Source organism: Mixophyes fleayi, chromosome 1 (genome assembly GCF_038048845.1).
Source record: "Mixophyes fleayi isolate aMixFle1 chromosome 1, aMixFle1.hap1, whole genome shotgun sequence".
In the NCBI taxonomy this organism is placed as follows: domain Eukaryota; kingdom Metazoa; phylum Chordata; class Amphibia; order Anura; family Limnodynastidae; genus Mixophyes; species Mixophyes fleayi.
Genome location: NC_134402.1, coordinates 20,882,401 through 20,909,166, shown reverse-complemented (window position 1 = coordinate 20,909,166; position 26,766 = coordinate 20,882,401). Strand labels below are relative to the sequence as shown.

The 26,766-nt window shown below is 41.4% G+C and overlaps 1 protein-coding gene across 2 annotated transcripts in view; it reads right to left on the bottom strand.

The window, feature by feature from the left end:
• CTNNA2 (catenin alpha 2) overlaps nucleotides 1–26,766 on the bottom strand; it is a 1,470,003-nt gene that overhangs the window by 1,169,542 nt on the left and 273,695 nt on the right. For both annotated transcript variants that reach the window (XM_075191920.1, XM_075191984.1), the window contains exon 3: nucleotides 1,004–1,199. In XM_075191920.1, coding sequence (XP_075048021.1) covers nucleotides 1,004–1,199 — 196 coding nt within the window. The remainder of the gene's footprint in view (nucleotides 1–1,003; nucleotides 1,200–26,766) is intronic.

The window sequence follows — 26,766 nt, the reverse complement described above, 5'->3', positions numbered from 1 at the left end:
AAAAGTCCCATCAAGATAAGCACGAGCCACTCCCAGATAAGCATAAGCCACTCCCAAATAGGCACAAGCCACACCAAGATAAGCAAAAACCACTCCCAAATAAGCACAAGCCACACCAAGATAAGCATAAGCCACTCCCAAATAAGCACAAGCCATGCCAAGATAAGCATAAGCCCCTCCCAAATAAGCACAAGCCAATGCAAGATAAGCATAAGCCACTCCCAAATAAGCACAAGCCCCTCCTAAGTTAGCACAAGCAACGCCAAGATAAGCATAAGCCTCTCCCAAATAAGCACAAGCCATGCCAAGATAAGCATAAGCCCCTCCCAAATAAGCACAAGCCATGCCAAGATAAGCATAAGCCACTCCCAAATAAGCACAAGCCACACCAAGATAAGCATAAGCCACTTCCAAATAAGCACAAGCCATGCAAAGATAAGCACAAGCCCCTCCCAAGTTAGCACAAGCAACGCCAAGATAAGCATAAGCCACTCCCAAATAAGTACAAGCCACACCTAGATAAGCATAAGTCACTGCCAAATAAGTACAAGCCACACCTAGATAAGCATAAGCCACTCCCAAATAAGCACAAGCCATGCCAAGATAAGTATAAGCCCCTCCCAATTTAGGACAAGCCATGCCAAGATAAGCACAAGCCCCTCCCAATTTAGGACAAGCCACGCCAAGGCAAGCATAAGCCACTCCCAAATAAGCACAAGCCACACCCAGATAAGCACAAGCCACGCCCAGATAAGCATAAGCCCCTCCCAATTTAGCACACGCCATGCCAAGATAAGCATAAGCCACTCCCAGATCATCATAAACCACTCCTAGATGCGCCAGAACCACGTGGAGATCAGCACAAACCACTCCCATATCAACCCCAAACCACTCCTAGATGACTACAAACCACGCCCCACAGAAAATCAGGACAATCCTGGTAAATTCGGGTCTTCTGGCAGGTGTGTTGTACTTTGAATGAATGAAAACAGCATACATGTACCTTGTTTTCGGACATCTTCCACAGCGCAGATTAACTCCTCTTTTACGTCCTGGCTCTCTTTTGCAATCTGCTCCCCCTTTTCCAAAAAGTTCTGGGTGGCCTGTTCCACGGAAGCCGCCAGCACGTGGGCCCTTTTAGACCTCCCTTTCTTTTTACCCGATGGGCCTTTGTTGCTTGTGTTTACAAGGGTAGTTACCTGCGGGGAGCAATGACAATGAGTGAGAACACAGAATAATCATACGGAGTCAGTCACAGAATAGGATCACGTAGTCCAATTATCCCAGGACACTGGAGATCTGTTATCAACAATTTTTATCTTCATAAATGTTGACTCCTAATTAAGTTGGGTTAACAGAGCATGTCTGAATACCATCTATAATTGTCTCGTTCGTATTATTTTTTTATTACCATGAACCTTCTCTTGTAGCATATCCCACAGAGTACTACAATAAGGAAATAAAACAAACATACATTGGTGATCATATAGGAACCCAGCTCAAAACAGTCTAATACTTTACTGCATTGTCATCTAACAGATAGCGAAGACATTGATGGAGTGTGAACATCTCACACCATTGTCCCTCTTTCACAGTCCTGGGAGTTCCGCTCCTGTAATCCGCGTGCAGTCTGTACACCAGGGAGACGGCAACCAACGTTATAGACTTATATCTGTATCTGTGATGAGTTGTCTCACTAACAGCTCCTCTTCTGCATCTTTCTCGTGAAAGCACAGAAGCATGTTACTAGATTCCTATCATGAGCTGTCAGTCATCTCAAATCCAAATAGTATCTCTATCAGCGACATAGTTGTAACTAAAAATCAGCTCATATGCTGTTTGGTACAGAAGGGGAGGGCTAAGACAGGCAATGTATAGTAAAGACGAGCCGAGGACCAGTGCATGCAGCAAAGCCCGATTCAAACTTTGGGCATCGCTAAGGTTTGTGTTTTTCAGTCATATCACTTGCACCAGCTACAGGGCAGGTGTAAGTGCCGAGTGACAGTGATGACGGAAGTGTATGCATGCTACAACATGTGTTTGCAGTTAGGAGCAACTATAAAAATGCATTTCATATACAGTACACATTGAGAACATCCCGGAAAATGGAAAAAAGGGTCCTCCATACCCCTTGTTTTCATGTCTTGTATCTTGTTTCTTGTGTTGTATTTTGTCTACCTTGTATATCCCTGTTTTATGTATGTACTGTTTTCCCTACTGCACAGTGCTGTGGAGCCTTAGAAATCTACGATAATAATATTAATAATCTGGTGGTTCACTCTATGATAAATATACCCCCATAAATGCTTATAGTTTAGAGAACGAATTTAGGTCTTAGCATCTCATTAGCTGTAATAGAAAGAAACACCAGAGGTAACACGCTGGGAATTATTTAATAATTAAGATTATATTTGGAACAGGCAATCAATGCCACCAATATTTTTTGTGAACCTTCACGCATTGATTTCATTCACAGAGTTGCTCCATGCAAATGCCAACAGCCGTGCATTAATATTCTGCTTTCCACTGTACTAATGGATCACCAAACTGCGGGAAAGAGCCAATGACCTGGATAAAGGCACCGCTGACATTTCACTGAATTGCCTTTTCCTCTCAGGTATAATGCCATCCTTACACTTGAATGCATGGCCTTATTGCCTGACTGATTACACTAATAGTACTGCCCCCCTTCTGTGCTCCCAGAATCCCACGCTGTAAAACAACTTACAAGTGGTTCTTTCCAATCACCTACTCGTCACAGAAATGAACTTTCTGAGTTTAGCAAAATAATCCATGGAAGGCGTCGCCCCTTCACCTCTGACGTGCAATAATTGTCCACGAAACAAATATTGTGAATTAGTTTTCAATACAAGAAACATACAATTACAATTTATATCTGTGTTTATACTAATACAGACATCTGGGTGAGAGCTGGACAAGCTCTGTACTCTATTTAAATGTTTTTATGCAATGTTTAAACACAATTATTTTAAATATTTGTGTAACTTAAAATAATGACTACCGTGCAGCTTATCATCTGGAAGAATGAATAACGATTCCGCTTGTTCAATGTGAAGTACAGATAAGTGGTGCTGATTGGAGTACACAGAGTATTCTTAGTGCATAAATAAATGCACAAAGAATTCATTATTGTCCATCTCTATGGTCATGGCCTGATTTTGACCAGAGAAATGGAAATGGAAAGGGTTTTTTTTTTTTTCATTTGCTGTCAACTAGCAAAATAAAAAAAACAAAATACTGCCCGAAACAGTTTTGCTATGTGCCATTATTCCGTCTAATACATTATAACCTATTATTGATTATATTATTACACTCTCGACTGTACGAGAGAACATTCCAAAGTTCAGTCTGGCGGGTGCGGCTACTCTTGTTACATGTCGTGCCCTCTAAATTACTACACAACTATCCAAGATGTAATCCCTACATATAACATACCTCCCAAATGCTCGACTTCCTCCGTGACGTATAAAATCCAAATAATTTACATTAAATAATTTACAGTAGAAGTCCCAAATATAATGGGCCTGATACAGTAACAAACGCAAAACGAAAGTAATGGCAGTTTTTTTAAAGAACCATAGGCCAACCGAGGGCGGTTTCCTAGTGCCTGGAAACCCCCTCCAAACCTGGGGCACTGTATAATTGAGGTGGCTGGACCCTGCCCCCGCTACACAGGGCTCTGCTTGAAAAGGGAGAGCTGTGTGCACCTAACAGTAGTGCACGCAGCATTGCCCATGTATATTATGGGGATAGGGAGAGTTGAAGAGCAGCCAAGCACTGTCTAATATTATAGGCACGCCCCATGCATGCTGGTCACGCCCACTGGCGGCATGGGGTGGAAACCCCTCTCTACAAATCCTACGTTTGCCTATCAGAACATACGTACATCGGGTATACGCACGTCTGTACTCAACAAAGAGCGGATGTGAAGATACGTCTGTTGATGAATACAGGTCTAGGTCCGCTCTGCTCTAAGAGACACTGCTATACGTCCAATATAGGTGAAATATAATAAAGAAGATGTATTGGGCGTTGCTGCGTTCTCTGGCGTATGCTTCGGTTCTGGGTATGCGCAGAGAGATTTTACGCTAAATACGTCACGTATCGGCATTTACGCTCCTGAATGAATCAGGCCCCATAAGACTTGTAACGTTTAAGACTAAATGCTGCTGGGACTTCACACGTGAGTCATGGATTTAATAATTCCTCGAAGCCATTGTGCTAATGTATATTTAATTTGTCAGAATAGACGGCTTACCAGTGGCTATGACACCGCTGTGTGCATCTTATGCGGTGCCCGGCATCAGGAAACATACAAGGTCAGTACGCACAATGGGACATTGCAAAGCGAGACGGGGATATTTATTCAGTCTGAATAGATGCAGAATGAATGGGCTGCTTGGCATTTCAATGATGGAAACTGTGAATGAGTTATAATGGCTATTTTCAGGAAAGGAACCTGTCCCGCATGAAATAATTATACACATGTATCTCAATTTGATGTGAAGGCAAAAAAAATGTGGAAACAAAATGACCTCCTGCGATTGTGATGCAAGTTTATTTCAATAACCTAGCCACCCACCTTGTAGCAGGGTTGGTATACTGAGGGAGTGGGGAGAGAACCTCGAAACAGGAGGAATGACTGCCTATTTCACAGCTAAGAGCCTATTGCTTGTTTTGAAGCATTATATAATCAGTATATTATATATATACTGCTCTTTCAACCTCTAAATAGGTTATTAAATAATAACTCAATTAATAATCTACAAACTATTAGTACAGTACATATTTATCATCATTTATATAGCACCACTAATTCCGCAGCGCTGTACAGGGAACTCATTCACATCAGTTCCTGCCCCCATTGGAGCTTACAGTCTAAATCCTCTAACACACACACACACACACACACACACACAGACCGAGAGAGACTAAGGGCAATTTAAAGCAGCCAATTAACCCACCAGTATGTTTTTGGAGTGTAGGAGGAAACCGGAGCACCGGAGGAAACCCACGCAAACACGGGGAGAACATACAAACGCCACACAGATAAGGCCATGGTCAGGAATCAAACTCATGACCCCAGTGCTGTGAGGCAGAAGTGCTAACCACTGAGCCACCATGCTGCCCTCATATATGGGATAATGCTACCGCGATTATATTGTTAGAGTCACCCATGGGCGTATTCTGGCAGGATCACCTCTGGCTGGTGTTACTAATATGTATGTAGCTAAGTGTCATAATAACCCTATTACACTACAACTGACTAGTAGCATTAAGGTTTTAAGTAAGCACTGATAGAATGCTATTGCTCCACCTTTTGGCAACATGTGCTATTGCATCGGTTGCCCTATTTCTTTTTTTATTAATCTGCAAGGAAAACTTGTATTCTTTTCAACCAACCTATTTTGTCAAATATATTTACCAATGTTCCTTTGAAGTGGCAAAAGACAAGTTGGATTAAAGGGGTTTCCCCACCTTTAGACAACTGAAATCAGTGGCGCACGCAGGTGGGGGGTTTCTGAGTCTCCAGGAAACCCCCCACCTGCGCTAACTAAATGGCCACTAAAGCGGCACTGTCCTATACAGCAGCCGCGGCGCTGTCAAAGAAGCGTCCGCGGCGGTGCTGTAGTGTATACAGCACCGCCGCGGACGCTTCTTTGACAGCGCCGTGGCTGCTGTATAGGACAGCGCTGCCTAAACGGAGCTGCTGCTCATGCGCAGTAGCTCTCGCGCGGGTTGGGTTCCTCCGTGCGCCCCTGGAAATACACATATTTTTGTATGTTCTGAATTATTTTATTTCAGTTGGTTGTTGCTCTGTGTATAGAAGTATTTAATACACATAGCTTAAATGAGCTATGTTATACCCAAGGACATACCTACCGATTGTCCCATTTCAGGCAGGACAGTCCTGATTCTACTAATAGAAAGAGTAGTATATTTAATGAAGTTTGCAGATTGTACAAAGCAATAAATGACAGTTTTATGGTATTGATTTAAATGACATTGACAGTTTGCAGCTGATGATTTAAGCATCGAATTATAAGGGACCCACCACTCTCAGTGCCTGCCTCCTTCTCTCCAGAAACAGCTGAAGAGGCCCCAAGCACTGCGACCGTATTTATGAGTGTGGACTGAGTTCTGTAGTTAGAATTCTGTGCATCCTGTGTCTGGTACACTCTGTACTGGAGGTTCTGTGTGCCTGAGGCGTATCAGATATAAACTAATGTGCCCGCGGCCATGAGGACATTTTATGTGAATCTAAAGCAGCCACTGTCACTAAATCTGTTATGACTCTTATGTGCATTTATAGATCATCAGGTACAAAATCATACAGCTAGCGGGGCCCAGAGCAAAATATTCCTCACTGCTTTTCATCACAATTACTCTCTCTCCCTATATATATATATATATCTATAGATATATAGATATATATATATATATACAGGGTGATTCAAAAGTCGCAGTACACCCTTTTATTTCAAAAACTCTACAGGAATTGGGCCGATAGGCCGATTTCAAGATGGCGCCCATGTTTGGTACATACCGTAAAACAGGGGTGGGCAAACCTGTCCTCAAGGGCCATATCCAGTTCATGTTTTTAGGATTTCTTTAATCATGTACAGCTGAGTTAATCTATTTGGCTGGGTCAGTAATTATCCCCCCTGTTTCTATAGACAGAAATCCTAAAAACATGAACTGGATATGGCCCTTGAGGACAGGTTTGCCCACCCCTGCCGTAAAAGATAGACCACGTCACTCATACCTTACTGGAGTATTCAGGTTTCCCAATTTCCTGTAGAGTTTTCAAAATAAAAGGGTGTACTGCGACTTTTGAATCACCCTGTGTATATATATATATATATAGTAGTTGAAGTACCCGGAGTTGCTCAGGTTTGAATCTTCATCATCATCATCATCATCATCATCATCATTTATTTATATAGCACCACTAATTCCGCAGCACTGTACAGAGAACTCATTCACATCAGTCCCTGCCCCATTGGAGCTTACAGTCTAAATTCCCTAATAAAGACACACTCACACACAGACACAGAAGGAGACAGACAGAGAGGGAGAGACTAGGGTCAATTTTGATAGCAGCCAATTAACCTAGCAGTATGTTTTTGGAGTGTGGGAGGAAACCAGAGCACCCGGAGGAAACCCACGCAAACACAGGGAGAACATACAAACTCCACACAGATAAGGCCATGGTCGGGAATCGAACTCATGACCCCAGCGCTGTGAGGCAGAAGTGCTAACCACTAGGTCACTGTGCTGAATCTTCAACTTACTAAGTTAACAATGAGTTGGATGTAACTGTCAACATTTTAAAAATAATTAGCAGCTTAGCAGCTCTTCCAACACACCCATTAGTTGGCTGCTTAGTGCCAGTTTTGTGTTTCTAGTAAATGTTATCCAAATCCATCCATTGGAAGGCCCAGAACAGGCTCTCTAGGTTAAAGTTCTGCCCAGCATACACCAATGGGACCCTAAACCCCCCTAAAACCTGGGCAGAATACAACTGAACCACCTTGCATTGGCTTTATCCCAAACGCTGCAGGCGTATGTATATATATATATATATATATATATATATATATATATATATATATAGTTCAGTTCTAGCTGTTGTTGTGCTTTGTGTAAATAGTGAGCAGGAGTGAAATAAGACAAAGATGCAAAGATGTTCCGAGGTCTAAAAGCCAAGAGGCGTGAGTGGAGTGCCAATATGGGGGAATATGAGTGCCAATATGGAGGAATAGGAGTGCCAAGATGGAGGAATAGGAGTGCCAATATGGAGGAATAGGAGTGAAAAAATGGAGGTATAGGAGCATCTGAGGTTCTTGTGTCGGAGGAAGGAAGGGAAGGGAAAGAAGGGTTGATTTGGAACCATAGTACCAAATCGGGAAAGAGATAAGAGAACAGGAAAATATTATACAAAGCTCAGAAGAGAGAGAAAGAAAGAGAGATTTAATAAGCAAAATAGAGATATAGGAGCAAGACAGATAGTGAGAGAAACGGATATTAGTAATTATGAACTAACCAGTACATGAAGGGAACAGATTTAAAAACAAATTTAAAGACAGTAGGAGACAGGACGAAAGTGAATAAGGTAAAGGAATCAGCGTTCACCAGCTGGAGGTAACAGGTTAAAAGACTAGCAACATAGAAGATACTTGAACGAGGAGGAAAGTCCTGAACACTAACGATTCAAGGATCATCTACCCACACCAGGAGATTAGAGACTACGGGATCATATTGCTCATGTTAATTAGCATTTCTTATCGCAATGATAACAAATTAATTAACATGGCAATTTATTCAAATTAATTAGCTGGAACAGTGGCTCCGATGGGAGCATGTCATGGCGAATAATCTATACTAAAGTGATCACAATCACTTTACTTACAGGTTCTGACGGCCTTTGCACAACTTGCAATGGCGAGAAGCACAAAGCATGCTGGGGGAGATTTCTGCTGTGTTCCCATAATAATAAATTGACTTGTTACTTTAAAATGCGGTAATTCCCCCGAAACAGCCATTTTCAGAGAATTTACCATAATAAAAATCTCTTCGGAGGTTGGCAAATAGGACCCTATCAAAGGAGTTCTATTAACCCAGTTTTGAACCAAAGCAGATGTGTGTTAACTTACAGACTTACGCACTGTATCTACAATAAATTGTAAAAACAACACCTAAGCACTGGCCAGGTGAAACATATGTAAACAGTTCATACTAATACGAAGTAGCAAAGTACAAAGGAAAACATTAAGAGATGCTGGTAGAGATAGAACTGAACTTCATAGTCTAGATTAAGAAAAAGTGAAATAGTTCTGGACTTCAAAAAGGCGCAGTATCCCTAATTAAAAGTTGTGTATTTGAATCAAATAGGAATTTGTATATGTAATACCACTGCAACAAGTTGCAGAAGCCTGCGAAAAACAGGCATTTTGGCGCCAGAATGTACTAGAAGGCTTCAGGAGATTATTGGGGGGAAAGGGAGGAGCCAAAAACAGATTGGCTGTGAGTTGTCATGTGTGACTGCTGGCTGAGCTAATACAGGATCTTTCCAGAAAGAGCCACCGAATGCTATTGCTGATCTATTGCTTGCGGGATGTTTGGGGAAAAAGTTTTAGAATTAAAAGCCAGCCCATAAGGAAACATCTTTGGAGAAACAGGAAAAGACCCAGCTTGCTTACTCCATTAGACGGATTTTTAAGTGGAGATTGAGTTCTTTACACTGGAAATTGTTTATTGTGCAGAATTGTTGGTTACACTGTGCTCATGACTCACGCATGTGCCAAGTTGATTACTGATTTCAGTAAATAAAATTTATGTGTCAGCTGAAACTTCACTTAAACCTATGGATTACAATATACTCCCTTGGGTTCTGTCTATCGCAAAGTGACCCTAGTCTACAGTCATTTCTTCTAAAGGATCTAACCCAAACATGTTGGATTAATCCCTGTTGCATTTCTAGTGCAAGTATAATTGCATTAAAAGTATTGTGATTAATTTGTCTAGATAATCTGCTGCTGCAGCATTTAGCGCAATTGTCTAATTAACCCATTAGCAACCCGTTGTCTCTCAAAATTATTTATCCAGTAAAACTCATTTCACTGAAGCACAGTGCCTCACTTCAAAGTGATATATTTATTCAGTGACCTATGTGTTGTGGCAATTTAAGTTTGCATATTGCCGATATTGTTGAACCCAGATTTATTTTGTGACATATTGAATAACACTGCGTATTGTGGTAATACTTCCCTACACTACCGCTGCCGCTACTTATCTGCCGCTGTGGTAAAACTTATGCCACAAGTAAAGAGAATAAACCCACAAGTTTATGCAGTTTTAGACCTGTACTATACCAAATGTCTTGTCATTGGTTAAACAAAGTAGAAACTCTCCTTTAATGGTTAAGATCCAATCGTACACGAGCCTTTAACAACACTACTGGGGGGACCTTTGCTTCTCTACTATACCACCGGGCCTGTAGAATCCTGCATTACTCTACCTCTGGGGTGCCAAGCATCCGCCCTGTTACAACTATATATTTAATGCATAAAAAGTAGACTAATAAAAGAGTGATTACAGAAGTATTCAAATTATCATAAATTGTTAAAGTGATCTCTAGAGTCGTATATAGGCAACATTATAAGAAGATTGATCTTTTCCGAATATATTACATAGTTATTTATGTTGTACCAATCTCTTTAGAATATTTTATGTGGTCATTTATTAATGTTGTATTGATCTTTACATACATATGTATGATCATTTATACCCTTACATTCACCCGTCCTTACTCCTATCTCAGATAATAAAGAATATTCTTTTAAAAGTGACCATTTATTTGTACTAGATGTGTGTTTGGGGAGGGGACGAGACGCTGGCACCATCAACAACCCCCCCAATATGAGAACCACAAGTCGATTCATAAAAACAATGGGACTAAAAGCCTTCAAAACAGAGTCTATACTGCTTCCTTATTTCTAGGAATACATATTATCCCTCAACACAAAAACCAATAAATACTATTTCCCATTTCTATATTTATCAAGCTTGCACAATAGTTTCCATGCCTCGTTTATAACTTGTGCCAGCAGAATTAATTAATGGATGTGCTCTACAAAAGGAAAAACTACGTCGCCTTCTTGCTACAAAATTTAAAGGGCTAGTCTGAATTATTATGAAACAACAATGATACTCTGCAAAGTAGCAACATACTTTGTTCTGTTTAATCTATTGTATGAATCATCATCATCTATTTATATAGCGCCACTGATTCCGCAGCGCTGTACAGAGAACTCACTAAACATCAGTCCCTGCCCCATTGGAGCTTACAGTCTAAATTCCCTAACACACACACACACACACACACACACACACTGACCGAGAGAGTCCAAGGTCAATTTAATAGCAACCAATTAACCTACTAGTATGTTTTTGACATCTGTTCGTATATATAGGGTAAACAACACCACGTCACATGTATAGGTACAGAACATATAGGGCTTGATTCCCAGTGAGACGTAAATCAGTTTGTATAGCGTTTTCACACCGGACATGCTCAGAAAGTAAATGTACGCGACTGCGGCAGACGCTTATTGAGACTGCAGTAGTCTCTCGGTCATAGATTAGGATTTGTTGACCGTGTTGTAGCAAAGATAAAAACTATTTTGTTTTCTTTTTGCCCACTTTGGGAACTTGTTCCTGCTGTATTAGCTAGGTTTAAATGATGCTTCATAACAATTGTGCTCATTACATTTAAAGTAAAAGGCTTTTAACGTACAGGTGTTGGAGGTAATTGTGTCCAGCATCTGCTACTCATTCAGAACTGAATTTATCTTTAATCTGAATACAGCATACATACTCATATGACTTTTTCAATTGCATGTTACACTTACACTTGCGTTTCAGTGTGATTCAGCCCATAGTGTCATTTGTGACCAACAACTAGCTATAGTTGTGCTGCCATTATTCTGACTTCTACAATGCCTATCAAAACACACGGTAGCATGACGGCTCAGTGGTTAGCACTTCTGCCTCTCAGCACTGAGGTCATAAATTCAAGTCCCAACCATGGCTTTATCTGTGTTTATTCTCCCCATGTTTGCCTGGGTTTCCTCCCACACCCCAAAATCATACTAGTAAGTTAATTGGCTACTATTAAATTGACTCTAGTTTGTGTGTATGTTAGGGAATTTAGACTGTAAGCCCCAATGGGGCAGGGACTGATGTGAGTGAGTTCTCTGCACAGCGCTGCGGAATTAGTGGCACTATATAATGATGATGATGATGATGAAATGTTATTCCGAGAAGCCAAATGAAACTAGATGGCATAACATTAAGCTATATGGAGGTATGTAGGTTATATGGCGGGATAGTCCCTGTATGGTGGTATATAGGGGTATAAAGGTTATATGAAGGCTATAAAAAGTAGAGATGGTCACTGACCCCCGTGTTTTGGTTTTGGATTCGGTTTTGGATCTGGATTACCGTCGTGTTTTGGTTTTGGTTTTGGTTTTGCAAAACCGCCATTGCGTGTTTTGGTTTTGGTTTTGGATTTGTTTTGCTATTTTGTTGGAAAATACATGTTTTTGTGCCTAAAATAACCCAATTTAGTGCTCCAACTGTTTTAGAGATAAGTAATCTAATTGTTGAGGTAATAAATCATCCAAAAAAACTGTTTAAATCTTCGTTGGTAGGCCTTCATTTATTCTACACACAAAACAGATTGTCTTCCTCTCCATTTATGCATATTGGCAATGCAGCCATCGTCTTTGAATCTATATTACACCCTACACTTATAGTTAAATATGTAAAGAAATGGAAAAAGACAGTTTGCTTTCTGTCTTTATAGGCCCCCTCCACTTTTTTAAAAAAACAAAAAATTCAGCCATTATAGACTGTACAATATTAATTGACATGGAGAAAGCCAGTTTGGTTTCTGTCTCTCTAGGCCCCCCTCCACTTGTATAAAATACCAAAAAATTCAGCCGTTATAGACTGTACAATATTAATTGACATGGAGAAAGCCAGTTTGGTTTCTGTCTCTCTAGGCCCCCCTCCACTTGTATAAAATACTAATAAATTCAGCCGTTATATACTGTACAATATAAATTGAAATGGACAAAGGCAGTTTGGTATCTGTCTGCATCAGATCCTCTCTCCACTAGGAGTAAAATAGAAAACTATTCAGCCGTTATATAATCTAGAATATAAATAGAAATTGAGAAAGGCAATTTGGTATCTGTCTGCATCATAATCATCAACATCATCATTAGCGCCCTCGTCGCCTACACAAATCTCCCCCTCATCCTCTTCTAATTCCAAAGTGGCATCCTCAATTTGGGTATCACCGGCTACACTCGGGCTATTAAGGCACACATCAGCAGAATGCTCACGATTAGACATCCCACTGTTGGATGGACTCTCCACAGGGATTGTTGTCATTTGTGAATCAGAGCAAATATTCTCCTGTAATGCCTCACTGTTATCTTGCAGCTCGGCTTTGACGCGTAACAGTAGTTGTGCACCAATTGTAGGCTGGGTAACTTTTTGGGATCTGCCACTAATAGCCAAAGGTGAAGGCCTCATTCTCTCTTTGCCACTGCATGTGTAGAATGGCATGCTTGCAATTTTTTTTTTATCGTCACTTAACTTTTGCTCAGTTACACTTCTTTTTCGCTTCAATACAGTAAATTTTTTTGGGGTTTTTGTTTTTTGCACTAATTTGAAAACACTCTGTTGTTTGACATCGCCTTGGCCAGATGACGTACTGGGAACACTAACATCAGGACTGGTGACAGAACCTGGTTGCTCATTCAGATCATATGTGGACTGCTTTCAATCCATTCTGAGCGCAAACCACTGGGGAGTGCTAAAAATTATTTAGTAGATACTGCTGACAGATATGACTTTTGACAGCCAGAAATATTAATGCACAATTAGGGAGGACACCCCAAAAGCACTGAGGAGTGCTAAAAATTATTTAGTAGATACTGCTGACAGATATGACTTTTGACAGCCAGAAATATTAATGCACAATTAGGGAGGACACCCCAAAAGCACTGAGGAGTGCTAAAAATTATTTAGTAGATACTGCTGACAGATATGACTTTTGACAGCCAGAAATATTAATGCACAATTAGGGAGGACACCCCAAAAGCACTGAGGTGTGCTAAAAATTATTTAGTAGATACTGCTGACAGAAATGACTTTTGACAGCCAGAAATATTAATGCACAATTAGGGAGCACACCCCAAAAGCACTGAGGAGTGCTAAAAATTATTTGGTAGATACTGCTGACAGATATGACTTTTGACAGCCAGAAATATTAATGCACAATTAGGGAGGACACCCCAAAAGCACTGAGGAGTGCTAAAAATTATTTAGTAGATACTGCTGACAGATATGACTTTTGACAGCCAGAAATATTTATGCACAATTAGGGAGGACACCCCAAAAGCGCTGGGGAGTGCCAAATATGAAGAAAAAATAATAAACCTCTATCCTCCTCTCTGCACTAGCGATTTTGGTTAGAGCAATTGCAAGAACAATATTGTATTCTCTGTCCCTGCTCTAATTAGCCTATGACTACACCCTGCTCTCTCCCTCTGTCAAATGGCGATGGATTGCTGTGGAGGCGTGTATTTATAAAGTTGAAGTATCGCGAGAACCGAGCCCCGAGATCCGACGACGTCACAATGACGTTCGGCCTCGATTTGGATTCGGAACGGGCGGGAGAGTACCGAGCTGCTCAGCTCGGTACTCGGATACCCAAAGTTCGGGTGGGTTCGGTTCTCGGAGAACCGGACCCGCCCATCTCTAATAAAAAGCTATAGGGCTGATTTAGAGTAAATCAAGCTGATATTTGAAATGTGCTGACATTTAAGACTCTGCATACTGTGTAAATTACGTAATTGTAACAGACATCATTTACATCTATGCATTTGCCATAAATGACGTTCAACTCTGTATGAGTCCCAATGTTTGCTTAGGGACGCTAAACATACACAACAAAATACAGTCTACAAACTTGCACCTGGACTTTTAGCTCAGTTCAAAGTCAATACAATTGTGGGAAAAGAGAGGGCAAAGTTTTGTGCACATTAGGACTACGAGCCTTTAACATTGTATTTATATTACATATGATTTTAAGCTACAGTTCCCTCATATCAACCGGTTTTTGCATACAAAGCTTGGCTTCTGTGTCCTTCAATGGGATGACCATGCCTGTCAACATTCAAACATTGGAACAATCAGGACAAAAATAGAGCACACCACAAATCAACCCAATCCATACTCGGTTAAGATCACGGCCAAAAATGGTCTTTGTCCTGGGAAAATTTGAACTAGTGACACTTGACAGAAGGTCTGTAGTGTACAATATACTCAGACATCTTTAGGATAGGGCAAGGGACCAGCACCAAATGTCTTGTCATTGGTTAAACAAAGTAGAAACTCTCCTTTAATGGTTAAGATCCAACCGTACAGTTTCAAATTTGGTTTGTTGATTCTGCAGGACATTAGTATTCCACTCTATATACACAGTGAGTAACCCTCACAGATGGGAATACTCAGTTTCTGAAATTCCTTTGTGTATGTTAATTGCAAATATTCTATTCTGTGGCCTGACTAATTAAATAACACATTAGAAACAACAATGAAAGTCAATTTAATACAATACAAATCATTTTGTTGCTGTAAGCAGTTTGGATCTGAAATGTATTTAACATTTCCTCCCACACCTCAAAAGCATACTAGTAGATTGCTATTAAATTGACATTAGTCTCTCTCGGTCTGTGTGTTTGTATGTTATGTAATTTAGACTGTAAGCTCCAATGGGGCAGGGACTGATGTGAGTGAGTTCTCTGTATAGCGCTGCGGAATTGGTGGTGCTGTATGAATAAATAATGATCCTCTGTCATGCTTCACTGTAGATAAAGGGGATGTCATCTGCTACGGCTTTCTATGCCTTCCTGCGGAACTGAACTCCGACTCTTCCTTACTTTACTGCTGTTTACCTGAACCAATCACAGAGCAGGAAAGAAACTGGATGGTGCCAGCAAATGCACCATAAAGACAGCTGTCTGGGGAGTGCTTAGCTGGTAATCATCCCCTCAACATCCCCTTTAAATAAACTTACTGTCCAAAAAAATTAATGATCTTAGGTAATTCTTAACCATCACTCCTGTAATTCCAGACATACCTTTTGTTCACCTCTCTCGTGACCAACATATTTTTATAGAAACAACAGGTAATAATTGACTGAAGCAGCCATCAATCAATGGTAATGACTCTCACTGGGAATAAGATGTCTATTTAATAACAGAGACGGAGGAGAAAACAATTATTATAATGATGTTAATCAATAGTTAGCATTAGACAGTGAATCATAGAGGGCTTGGGGTGAATAATTAGCCTCTTAACTTGCGAATAGTGGGCATTGCTATGAGAAGTACTTATAGAGGTTATAATTAGTGTTAATGTAGACTGCATCTTTTGAGTAGCATTACAGGGTTGTATTAAATTGCAGTCGTCCTTGCACACTCAACACTCTGATATCATCATCATCACCATTTATTTATATAGCGCCACTAATTCCGCAGCGCTGTACAGAGAACTCACTCACATCAGTCCCTGCCTCATTGGAGCTCACAGTCTATATTCCCTAACATACACACAGAGAGAGACTAGGGTCAATTTGATAGCAGCCAATTAACCTATCAGTATGTTTTTGGAGTGTGGGAGGAAACCGGAGCACCCGGAGGAAACCCATGCAAACACGGGGAGAACATAGAAACAAGCTCCTCACAGATAGGGCCATGGCTGGGAATGGAACTCATGACCTCAGTGCTGTAAGGCAGAAGTGCTAACCACTTAGCCACCGTGCTGCCCCAATATATATATAAATATATTGGTAAATCCAATGGATGTTGGGAATGATCTACTAAAATAGTGGCATGGCTAGAAATAATATTGAGAGAGGTCTATATAAGGTTTTAATTACATTCCACCTGCACCCGCTGCTGGGAGAGATCCGTAAACGCTTGTCATTCTAAACACATACTAACCATAATTGTAATATTACATTATTTGCTTTGTATCAGCAATCCATTCCCTAGGCAAACAGCTAAACCTCATGTCTCTGACTGACGCATCACATTAACAATGGCTCAATGTGTTACACAGAGAGGAGCCTGATCGAATCAGGATTTTTTTTTCTCCTTCTCATTGATCTGTTTTTCTCTTCTCATGGCTGCTGGGAATTGGACAATTATTGCATGCCAGATTAACCAGCGCTAGTACAGACTTCCAGGAAACAGAATACAAATAATGAATTAGAATCGGCTGGGTTTTTTTGCAATTATCCCGAGAGACCTTTTGTTTAGCTACTGTACTCATTATCTTGGATAATAAGTGCCAAGACGCTGTAATCATGGAATGTTTTTACAACTCTGCCCAATGAAATTTCTTCCCTGAGGTGCAGAACATCCTGCGGCCACCAGATGGCGATGTAGAGTCCTATCATACTTACATTGCTTACTTATTGAACACTGTGGTGCGGAGAGTATTATAGAACATGATTCATTTTCTGCAACTGTGTGTTGTTGGGAGATATGTTTGTGTTATATGTCACATGTATATAATGCAGAGAGATAAAATAACATATAGAGGAGAGCATTGCTGGATGCAGCTCAGAGAGTTGGGTTGAACTCTCTGTGCCCCCCGTGCGGTTAGGTTGCCCGCGCCTGCCTAGCCATACTATATGACAACTAGGGAAGCCAAGCATTCCGAACATGACTATGGAACGTCTAATCTCTGGAACAATTCATAAACTCGTTGGAACTTCTTGAACTTTTGCAGGTTTGAAAAATGCAACCAAGATTAAAGTCTGTTGGAGCAGTATTGAGTCTGTTCAGCATTCGCTGAGTGCTTTTGCCTGTTTCAGGTTGGACCATGAACAAAATAGCTACAAATCAAGAGCAGACTAACATTTTAAACATCTCTAATTATGACTGGGGCACGGTGGCTCAGTGGTTAGCACGTCTGTCTCCCAGCACTGGGGTCATGAGCTCTATTCCTGGCCATCGTCTTATCTGTGTGGAGTTTGTTTGTTCTCCCGAAGTTTGTGTGGGTTTCCTCCCACAATCCAAAAACATACTAGCAGGTTAATTGGCTGCTATGAAATAGGCCCTAGTCTTTCTATGCGTGTGTGTTAAGGAATTTAGACTGTAAGCTCTATTGAGACAGGAACTGATGTGAGTTCTCTGTACGGCGCTGTGGAATTAGTGGCGCTATATAAATAGATGATGATGATGATGACCTATTGTAGCCAATGTTCAATCCAAGGTGTAATAGGAAATGAAACATGACATTACTTGTCAACTTCCCATTTTATCAATAAATGCCTTGATATAGGGTCCAATAATTTTTGTTATCAGTATTCTTCTGTTTATCACCTTGTGAAACCAGTTTGGGAGGTTTACAGCAGCACATAGTATTTCAGGATATCATGTACTGACACTGTAAGATGTAAGTGAGTAAGAAATGGATTGGATGTGGCAGTGTTTGGATGTGAAGAGGTGAATGGAGGCAAGCAGAAAGCCAGATACTAAGCATCATATACAGGAAGGAACAGGTTCCTCCAACAGCACAGAATTAGTCATATAAGGATCTTCTCAAACTGATGTAGTTTCAAATGCACGTGTACATGAAATAAAATCTTTACATTCAACTTGTTATAATTGTTTTAAAAGTTCTGTGAACCTTTTCTTTGGTAATGGTTTATTTTGTAACTTAATAATGTAAGCTCCCCTTTTAGAATAATATCAAATAGAGATTATTCCATAGTACCTTAAGTATTACCAGTTTTATATAACTGATTACTGGTACTGTGAGTTCATGTTTTACCCTTTCTGTTCCTTTGTTACTTTTTCTTTGGTTCCTCTGTTTTGATTTGTTACAGACAAATCGAGTTGTCATAGCTATCTTTGGGTTCACTAAATACATTTGAGGCCGTTTCCACCAAGTGTTTTCATCTGTTTTCATTTGCAAAGAAACTAAACTGACAGATCAGTATTTTAGCAGATAATTGACCAGTTCACTGATTCAGAAAGATCTTTGAAGAGACAGAAAGAAGGTGACCACCTAAAAAATTGCTTCAAAGCAGGCAAAGTTTGCGGTGGAAATTATTCTAAAGATGACCTGTTGGAAACACAATTAGTGGAGAGCGATCCTGAGGAGTGGGATAAAACAAACAGGCAGGCTAAAACAGTAATCAGGTTAGTGATGGACTAAAATCAACTAATTCCATACTTGCCAACTTTTCCTCGTTGGCTTCAGGGAGATCCTGGGGGAGGTGGGTGTGCAGGAGTGGGGCTTGATGTATTGCATCATTTTGGCCCCGCCCCCTAAACAATTGTCACAAATTTGGGCAAATACAGTAGGGTGCGGGGCTAAGATGATGCAATATTTGCGTCATTAAGCCCTGCCCCCCGCCACTTATCTATTGCGAGGGCGAGAACCGGAAGGTTCCCCTGCTCTCCCGGGAGTTGACAAGTATGACTAATTCACATCAGTAAATAAACCACGGCAAAAGATAAGTGGAAAGCACTGCAGGCAGGCGGTACATGAAGGACAAAATTAGAATAGTAAACCGTAACTGCAATGCAACTATTACACAATAATCTGCAAAAGCATCAGCTGATACAAGAGCATATAAACCTATTTCTTGACATTTGAAAGCAGTTGAGGGGAATTGTCGAGGACAATAAACATAGTCATGTATCAGCTTTACTCCTGTGCAGCTTTCCTGAATAATTATTGCCATTGAAGTTCAACGACCAGAATCAGAAACTCCCTTTGGAGATTGTCAAAAGCAAACTAATTGATGACTACAACCTCAGGAAAAAAAATCAGAGCAGGAAAAGAGGCTGCGAGAGCAGAAGCAATTCTTACAGCTGTAGAAATTCTGGAAACAAGAGCAGAATTCACTGTGCATTTTCGCTGTTAGAAACCAGGCCAGTTATTAGAGAAATGACTAGCACAGAAGAATGACGGTCACAAATACTCTGCAAAGGCTAAAAAAAATAGGATGCAGCATAAATACTCAGTGCAATGGGTGCTTTCCTTGGAAATGGGAAAGTGTCAATGTGAAAGGAATTTATCAGCTCTACCTGTTCTATACAAAAACACACAATCACTGTAAAAAATGTACTCTATGTTCCGCACTTAGACGGGGGACAGCAGATTGTCTCTGGTATGAGCAAAGTGGAGACAATGAAGCTAAAATTGCCACTCAGTCCCCTCATCAGAAGTGCATTCACACATGGTATATGTGTCTGGGAATAAATGGACTGCTGAGCAAAAACATGACTTCTGATTTTGATATCTCAATGTAAAGTACACTTATGAAATGAATCTGTGCTATTCAAGCAAAATCAGGAGTATTCTGATATCTAAAGCATTCATCCGTTATAATTAATCCATAGTGATGTGTGTGGCTCAATGAAAATAGAAACGCCAGTATTTTGCAACTTTGAAGACTCCAAAAAACACAAAATATATCTAATGATGGGCAGCACTGTGGCTAAGTGGCTAGCACATCTGCCTCACAGCACTGAGGTCATGAGTTTAATTCCCGACCATGGCCTTGCCAGTGTTGAGTTTGTATGTTCTCCCTGTGTTTGCGTGGGTTTCCTCCAGGTGCTCTGCTTTCCTCCCACATTCCAAAAATATACTGGTAGGTTAATTGTCTGCTATCAAATTGACCCTAGTCTGTGTGTGTGTGTGTGTGTGTGTGTGTGTGTGTGAATTTAGACTGTAAACTCCAATGGGCCAGGGACTGATTTCTCGCGAGTGAATTCTCTCTGTACAGCGCTGCGGAATTAGTGGCGCTGTATAAATAGCTGATGAAGATGATGATAATAAAGGACAAAAGTGAGACTACATTACAGCATCATTTAACGGATGCCAGCACAAATCTACAAGGAGGAGAATATATGAGCAGAGATCCAATCAGTTGCACCTTAGTCTCCAGAGCACAATGGAATTGCAGGAAGAAAGACTCTTCACCTACCTCGCCCTCTTGTGGAGATAGCAAGAAGTATGTTAATGGATGCCAAACTGACAAATACATTTTTGGAAGAATTATTAATGATAGTGTTATGGTAGCGTCCCAAACATAAACTCCTAGAACAAGCAGTCGAGATCTTCGCCTACAGCAGCCGTCTTTCCCATAGAGCAAGTCTTGCTCACAGGTACTCGGATGCCCCCAGGTCTTATCTCTAAATATTAGGCGCTTATATTTGGCGACCGTAGCACGGGTGGTAGGAGGATGTCCAGGAGATAGGATACTCTAAGCACTGGCCATGGTACGGTAATCCGGTGATGGTCAGGGCAGTTGGCGAAACAGTTGCGAACCGGTAAACAGGCAGAAGTCAGGGCAACAGGTAAACAGGCTGAGGTCAGGGCAACAGGAAAACAGGCAAGGCCCAGAAATCAGGTAGTGTTCACAACAGTGGGCAGTCAATACTGAGAAATGAGAGCATAGGCACGACCTACAGCTGGTCAGCAATATAGTGATGAGAAGCTATAGCCAGCAGTCCTCCCTGAATTAAATAGTAATATTGCCCAATGAGAATGCAGGTTTAGCCCCTCAGGAGGCTGTTGATTAATTAGTAGAAACTGCGCACGCTTGCGCCTGGCAAGTTGACAAACAGCCGGGTGCGGCGGTAGTGAACAGAGAGCATCGGTTACCTAGGCAACAGCCGGGATGCACAAACCGGAAGCGACATCCCGGCTGCCTGGGCAACATCCGGGACGCTAGAGGACACAGGCAAACCGTCTCGAGCAGCACAGCAGCTCATGACAGATAGTTACCTACCTACAATATTACCTCCCATCAAACCCTATAATGGCTACACTCTATGACTTGTTGAAAAGTAAGAAACCTACTATAGGTCATAGGAGGAAATTTGACTGCTGGGCTCATCCCATGGGGAAATAGCTTCAAATTAAAAGACTGAACATTCAAAAACAGATTGGAGATTTTAAAACAACGGTTCAAGTGGAAGTACCAAAACAAAATAAACTTTATTTTTTTAAAAAAAATGGAATTATGTGAATAAATCTGAGATACAAGCAGGGTAAAATGGTGGAGATAATCCATGACTATGGATTACCATTATCCTCTCATTCCCCGATGTCACCAGAGGTTTTAGAGTTTATAGAGTTTATTAGAAATACATCCATGACATTCATGACTCAGCACCAACCTGTTACTGCTATATAAAATGTTTCATCTATGATGCTTGTCCTAATAAGACATAGCGGTATTTAAAAGCATGTACTCTTAACAGCAATAATTGTACTAACGCAACCTGCAAAAAGTACTCAACAAGAACCCTTTATTAGGAAAAATCATTTAAACAGTACTGCATCAGATGAAATGATTTATTCCACGAATAAAGATGTTTTGCAATGCTTCTGTTCCGGTAACGCCATTTTAGGATAATGTGACAGCATGGACTACAGTGAACGCCCCATCCTGCTGTTTCCCTCAATGTATTAGGATCACGTGGATAGAATTACGCCCCCTGGAGGATTAAAAACATTTGTTACTGTTTGGGGTTGTGGGTGTTTGAGAACTTTATCCAAATGGACTTTATATGGACTGATACTACTTCGGTTCTTAAAGGGAGCCAGATGGATTATATCACAGTGGAGTTGGATTACAAAATAGTGGATTCCCTACTTCCTGCTCTCTATCCTCCTCTCGTCCCATCAACAGGAAGGCAGCAACTCCTAAAGCCCCTCCAAGGTCGCAAATGCTTACAAGGTGTTAAAATGAAGAGTCGCTCTTGATTAGGAATCTAATTATCCAGTTCTGACCACCATTGTTCTCCCCTGGACTCTAGTAGACCTGAAGGCACCAGCACAGAACAGCAGAACCACATGTTGGGAAGATCCTGATCCCTGACCACCACCAACCAATCTTCCCCTCCCGGACAATCCAGATCCAAGCTGATCTAAGACTACTCCTGCAGTGTGGTATTCTGCCGTGAGAACTTTGGACATTTTAAAAGGGGGAAATAGAGGGTGTTTGAGGATTTCCAGTGTAGAGTTCTGTCTCTCACCAGCTCCATCACGATGCCTGTGTCTGATCCTGCAACTACGTCATCCATTTTGCTGCCCAGTAACTCTGCTACATCCGGAGTTGCTCGCGGGTCTGATCACTGGTGAGCCTGCTGGAGCAGGAATACTGGGGTTCTGATCCTTATCATGCTGATGGAGAACATTGGCTGAGCATCCAGGATCCTTAAGTGTTCGGGAAGTACCACTGAGATATTGACGGAACAACTTGGCTGAGAGTTTGTATTTGTTTACATTAGATGTTCCTCTTTTGCAATAAAGATACTATTGTATTCACTTTCTCTATTTGACTGGGTGACCCCGATACCAAAACTGCTCTCTGGGTCTCTACTCAAACGTCTGGGATGTTGATAAGGAGTGCTATGCTACGCTCTATCTGCTGGCTTACTAATGTTATACCCGGTCTAGGGAGGACAGGAAGTGGGACAGCCTCCAGCCATCTGCATCGCACTACTGTGCATTCACGGACCGGACGTTCGGCTTTCCCACCGTTCTTCTACTTACAGTATAGCCAATTTCCTGATTGCTGGCTGACATTTGTCAAAGTCGTATAATTGGATGAAAGAAAGTATATTGATTAATATTGTTTTACTGTGCAATTGCGATCAGTACGCCACGTGTTACGCGTCATGGCGCAATCGCACGATAAAGCACGCACACACTTGCACTTTCACATTCATTTATTTATATATTTCATATTTATAATGGTTCCATTCCACAGTCGTTTATGAGCAGATGTTATTTAGTTTATATTTATATATTATAAGGTTATATGTACACTTTAGTGATATTTTAAGTTCAGGTCATGGGAAGCATGTCAAGTTTGGTATCATTCTAATCCCCTATTTATCTGCAGTTGTTTGGTTCATTTGCCGAAAGGATCACACATTGCATGCGCTAGTTATAGATGATAGGGAATAAATGATCAGAATGATATTGTCTGTGTAATGCTAATAGACCAGTTTGAACCAGTTCTTGGCGGGAAAATATGCATCATCTGGAGAGCTGACCCCCACCTTTGGAATGCAGACCCTCACCCTTGGAGGGGGTTGTTTGAACTGACCTATGGACTGTAATACACTGGACCTTCCTGGAGCCTGAACCTATGGAAACTTGCCAAGTCATCTGTATTGTCTTCACTATAAGACTAAATGCATATATACAGCTGCCTGGGACAAGCTAAGTAGTCACTCTGACCACAGTCTTCAGGACTGAAGGACTGTAGCTGGTACCAGCGGAGCGCAGCGGGCACAGCGTATGTATGTATGTATAATATATCGGCTGTACTGTACTTATTTATTGAACTGCTAAACTTTTGCTTTTGCTAAATAAATTGCTTGTGCTTTGGAACCACACAAATCGCACAGACAATGCTGATTGGAAAACGATGAAATTACTTTAATACATTAAACACCTGAAGTACTTGCAATTAATCAACTGTTACTTCTGTTCAAAATCAAAAGTGTTTTGTGGCTTAACATCCACCACTAACACTGCTGGTTCTTCTTGTCAATATGGGTATCATCACAGATAGTACCAACTCGATGCTTGATAGATAACCCCTCCCTTCCCCCAATGGATATAATCCCAAGAATATATAGGGCAAGGGGAAAATAAGCCCTTTAACTACTTTTGAAGGATGAGCTAATCCTCAAGGGCCAGCGTTGTGTATGTGCACCTAAGGCTAAAATTTGCAAGCCAGCCCTGCTGGGTAAACTGACCACAGCCAAGTTCTTGTTCCCCAAGTGTGTATAGCTGTCTTCATCTACAAAGAACCTAAGTTTACAGATCAGTGTTCTAACAAACCCCGATCCTCTGTTTCAGCTAATTGACAAAAAGCCTTCTGTCCCCAACATTACATGCTACCAACTATTCACCTTCTGGAGCTTCTCAAGACCATTGTGCAGATTTTCAGCTGCTGAATTTCACGCAGATTAACCCCTTAGTTATCAGCATTATGAGGTACATATATAGATATTTATAGCTGTACAGTAATAATAATAATAAAAATAATAATAATAATATATTTACAGTTAAAGAACTGCAACTAGATCAAAAGAACAGTAGTTTAATTTTTTGGTTTTCTTGTGCCACTTTAAAAGCAGTTTGTCATTTTCTTCTCTGCGTTCACTCACATACATGAGATATATGAGATGATAGAAATATTTATAGATATCTAGCTGAGCTAACCCTGTCTGACTGCAGCCCTGTTAGACACTAGCTATGCTATACTGCTATTGTGTTGTTACTGATTTGAGTTGACTTACTGTACTCAGCAAGGACCTCGAGTCCTCTCTTTAAAGCTGCAACCTCACATAGAAGCTCTTTTTTAAATGGCAAGTTAAGAACCTTAAAATAATGCATTTGAACGTATTTTGTATTTCTATCCTTCTACAAATCATTATCTTTTTTTCAATACCTCACTGGAGGTCAAACAAATATGGCTGCTACAGGGTCATAGCTCTCAGGATGTCATGTAATGATCAGAGGGATAAGGGAAGGTATGCCTACCTGTTGGCATCCAGCAGGAGGAAACAAACCCTTTTGTGAAATAAGAGAAAAGACGCAAGGCTGGTATTGGCCTAAATAACGGTCACAGTTTTATTTAAAATCAACAACAAATGCAGGGAAAGCAGTGTGCAAAGATCTCTTTCCTTTTACCAATTCCTTCATCTTATGAGGGGTGTTTTCTGCCCACCCTGTGAGCACCGCAAGCACGCCCCCCAAGGAATTTTACGGGGCGTGTTCTGCCCATCATGTGGGCACCGCAAGCACGCCCCCTGGAGCCCGCAACTTGTGCACACACACCCTCTTTTCTTGGCACGCCCCCGTAGAGGCCCAACCGTTGAAGCTGGAGCCGGGCAGACGGCCGCCTCTCTGGGGTGATTATGCACTGATGCTGGCTCCCCCCATATCTATACCTTGCGCGCCGCTTTCCAGCGCAATACCACTGTGATAGAATAAATGAATAGGCAATATTAACATAAACAACTGTAAACTACATACCCGCAGGCTATTGTCCTCTATTCAAAACTAAATCATATCCATATTTATATATACATAAACATACCTATATATACATACACACCCACATACCTACCTACACATATATATATATATATATATATATATATATATATATATATATATATATTTTTCTCTTTATTTTGGGACGGGCGGGTGGGAATCTCTGCTCTATACTGACTTTTGACTTCCTGTCCCTGTCAGCTCTTAACCTCCCCCCCCTGGTTTTCCTAGTAAGCTTTCCACTGGCCTTCTTAGTCTCCAGGTGTGAAAGGGGGACATGCCTGCCTGCACGTCCCCCCCCCCCCATTCCTGCTACATGTGTATTTGAGTCAAACCTCCTTATCAGGCTTTGGTGCTAGTGAAGCACCTCCGCCCCCCTGAAGGAGGGGAAGGATGTCAGTGTACAGAGCAGACACAAAACACCTTTTCTGGCTCCCAGACATAGACACAGCCAGTCTATTACACAAACACAGACTCACAGCATGTCCTGTGATGACCAGATGGAGAGTGAGGGGAAGGATTTCAGTGTACAGAACGGACACAAAACACCTTTTCTGGCTGCCAGACACAGACACAGCCAGTCTGTTACACAGACACTGACTCACAGATCTCAGGATGTCTTGTGATGGCAGAGAAAGGAGGGAGAAGATTTCACAAAAAACAGACCTCAAAGGGGCATTCCAAAACCTCTCTGCTCACTACATTATGTGCCACATGATTGTAGTCAGTGTCGGACTGGCCTGCCGGGCAGCCGGACTATCCACCGAAAGGCCCGGCAGGCTTGAAGCCCCGCCCTCTCCACTGTTAGGGCGGAGCTAACGGGAACACCTGAGTTCAGATGTCGGCGGCGGGGCCACTTCCATAACACACACACTACCGCATGGCTCTCTGCACCTGCGCGGTAGTGTGTTTTTCACTTCAGCAAGGGAGGAGGAGTTCCTGCTGTCTTCCTGGTATTACAAGCCGCGGTCGCCCAGAGGAGCAGGATGCCGGAGCTTTTCACAGTTACTCACAGGTAAGTGAGTGCACTCCCAAGCTAGCCAGCCTGTT